Source organism: Aplysia californica, unplaced genomic scaffold, assembly GCF_000002075.1.
Source record: "Aplysia californica isolate F4 #8 unplaced genomic scaffold, AplCal3.0 scaffold00027, whole genome shotgun sequence".
In the NCBI taxonomy this organism is placed as follows: domain Eukaryota; kingdom Metazoa; phylum Mollusca; class Gastropoda; order Aplysiida; family Aplysiidae; genus Aplysia; species Aplysia californica.
Window position 1 is genome coordinate 1,024,103 of NW_004797297.1, and position 3,316 is coordinate 1,027,418.

General features: G+C 39.4%; 1 protein-coding gene across 1 annotated transcript in view; it reads left to right on the forward strand.

The window, feature by feature from the left end:
• The window catches only part of LOC101851850 (glutathione S-transferase 1), a gene marked incomplete at its 5' end in the record, with an annotated part of 4,398 nt that extends 1,694 nt beyond the window's left edge, over positions 1-2,704 (forward strand). Inside the window, 2 exon segments of the mRNA XM_013090215.2 lie at positions 206-310; positions 2,449-2,704. Coding sequence (XP_012945669.1) covers positions 206-310; positions 2,449-2,598 — 255 coding nt within the window.
• Between the last annotated feature and the right edge of the window lie 612 nt (positions 2,705-3,316).

Below are 3,316 nucleotides of genomic sequence, written 5' to 3' on the forward strand. Positions count from 1 at the left end.
GATAGATAGATAGATAGATAGATAGATAGATAGATAGATAGATAGATAGATAGATAGATAGATAGATAGATAGATAGATAGATAGATAGATAGATCAGTTATAACAAAAGTAAATTGAATGCTGTCTGTTAGTGTTATAACACTTCTTGTTGTTGCTGTTCTTGATGATCGTGACGATGATGATGATTTTTTAAAAACATTTCAGGACAAGAAGATGGAGATTGTGAATAATGTTAAGAAACCACATGTGTTCAGCTGTCTAGAACGTCTCCTCGGAGATAATGGCACGGGATGGCTTGTCAGCAATTCGGTAGGTTGGCTTTTTTTTTATGCTTCAATGTAGTGTTTTTTTACTCCCCCTTCGACACAATTTAGATCATATCTAAGGCGGGATTTGAGCCTGCCTGTCAGAACCAAGCCGGACTGAGAAGGATATAATAACCTCCCCCTCCCCCTCCCCTCCCCCTCCCCTCCCCCGATAGATTTACCTCTCTGCCTTACTTTTATTTTAGTTTTAATGAGTGTTTTACGACACTTGACTTGGAACACGTTTAGGTCATATAAATGCCGAAGATTAGATGCTTTATTAGAGAGCAGCATTCTGAGAAAAGAATGAGAAGAGGAAAGGACGAAGGGCCTTCAAGGACGTTTAATAGGGAAGATCAAAGGAGCAAACCACACCACCGACCCGCCAACCACCCATGGCAGGCTGAACTTTGAAAAACCCTCCAGTTTGACGCTACTGGTAGCCCCTGCTGCTTATATTCCTGCCTGTTGCTTGATGCTTACGTCTGTCCGTCTTGGGGTTGTTGTATTTTTTTTTACATTTATGTTTTGTTTTATTTTTTACTATTCCGATGTCTGTGGTGTAGCGGTTAGGCGTTTCGCTGTCGTACACAGAAAACGTGAGTTTTACTCCCGTTTTAGTAGAATTTGTATCGAGTATCTTCATCTGTTTGCAAGGACATTGTATCCTTCATAGCCAGGGGTAGCCCCTTCAAAATGATTAAATTATAGTATCGATGGGGGCGTTCATCTGCTACAATCAATCATCAATCAAGAAAGCTTTTTAGGGTTATTTTTGTTTCCCTTGGTGTTGGACTCTGAGATTTTGGAGTTAAGATAAATTCTATGTATCGTTTTATGTAATGTTCTTTTCGAAATTGTACCATTGTATGGAAAGACATTTCTCCCCTTGACAAAATACCTTTTTTCTGCCTTACCCTCTGGAATAAGAAATTAACGTACTTTCATCACAGTTCTATTTTTTAAAGTTAGTAAGTAAACATAATTAACGCTTTCAGTTATTAAGTGCCAATTGCACCAGATACTCTCCATTGGCGTCTGTGCTGGGGCGGTTAGACACTTCATCGTCGAAAGTAGAAAACCTGAGTTCGATTGTCTTCAGGGAATGTTTTTTTTTTTCGAGCATCTCTGTCTGTCTGTTGGGACGTTGCATCCATTTCAGCCTTGGTTTAAGAAGCCCACCGCATGAATGATTTAAATAAGTCAATTTGAAAGCTTCTATCGCAAAACACACTATACACCAAATACGGGCATTTCCGGAAAACCCCATCCACTCCACAATCTTATGATAAAAATTTTCATGGGAATTTTTTTGTGATCAAAATGCGCTGTATCCCTCGATATGTCGTATATGATAACATGGTATTTCGTTCATACTTTTGTTTTCAGGGGGTAGATGGTACCCTAGGGATTTTTTTTATATCTAGCCTTTTCTTGTTTTTGTGGCCTTGTGGTGAAATCAGGCTCTCGTCAAAACGATGAAATCGAAGAAACCGTCATGTTTCCGCTCGTTTCGAGAGTTTTTATTGGGTTTGTTTTCTTTCTTTTTTTTTTTTTGCTCAACACCGTGTTTATTTTCATGTCCCCTTAAAACATGTCTCTCTTTCTCTCTCTCTCTCTCTCTCTCTCTCTCTCTCTCTCTCTCTCTCTCTCTCTTTCTCTTTCTCTCCCTCTCTCTCTCTCTCTCTCTCTCTCTCTCTCTCTCTCTCTCTCTTTCTCTTTCTCTCCCTCTCTCTCTCTCTCTCTCTCTCTCTCTCTCTGTATGTTTGTGTATGTGTGTGTGTGTTTGTGTCTGTTTGTGTGTGTGTTTTAAACTGAAAAATGTTGATCAAAAGCACAGAAAAGTAAATTTACAGGTTCCAAGAACACTCTAGCTTTCGGACTTTTGAAGTGTTCAAAATTTTGTGGCCATTTCTTCGCTAATTTTACTTCTGAAACATGGACACCCTCGCCTCCCTCAATGGCAAAAATATTGACTTCTATTTAATTTAGGTGGGTATTTTTTAATTAAAAGCAAGACAACTGAACACGCTTTAAGATTATGCCATCCAATAATTCCATTTGCTCATGAACTGACGAGCGCCTGATTCCACCGTGTCATGGCACATATACAAAATATTTTCTTCTATCTCCATGGACAAGCTGACGTGCGCTGATGTCGCCGTGTTTTCTGTGATCGAAGACCAAGACACTGTATCCGCCTACCCTCACCTGGCAAGGCTGAAAGAGAAGATCCAGAACATTCCAAACATCCAGAAGTATCTCGCCACCCGCCCAGAGTCGCCGTACTGAAATGATTGGAATCTTTCCCCGGTTGCTGAACGTCCTGAATTATGTACGCAATTAAAAAAAAGAGGCACCATTAATGTATCAAATAAACGTGTAATTTCAGGAGAGACATCCTTCGTTCTTATTCTTACTTCTCCGTACTTCTTCATACTTATTCGTACATCAGTTGGGAACATATTTTTTCCACTTACCAAGGAACCGTTTAATGGTAAGCAGTCGAGTGGTAATGGGCTGGTGGCATTTTGTATTACCCCGCGAGTATCTCTATGACGCTGTAGGAGTACTGCTGTTGCTCTTATAAAGACGCATTCTTTTCATAAATCTTTTTACAGTAATACGTATTCCTAATTTCTTCTAAAGATGTGTTGTGAATGGTAAACGTCCACATCGACACTATTGGGATCATTTGAGAAGCGAGCTGCTTCAAACTTGCCTGCCAGGCTCATCTCGGGCTGACTGAGATACAATATACCAATAGACAGGCAGAGATTTCCAATAAAATAACTTTCTTATCCTTGTGAAGACGAAGAAGCTAATACCGCCCAAGACACCGGGAGCTTGTTTCAGATCTCCTTTTATTGATTAAAATTTTGATTGTCTCAGTCTGAGTTCGAAGTTTTTCTCATAAGTCCTTATCTGCTTGACTTTTGTTTTCTTTTTTGTTAAAATGTGGGGTGTATTATTTTTATATTTGCTGGTTATTATACTTTGGTAATACAAA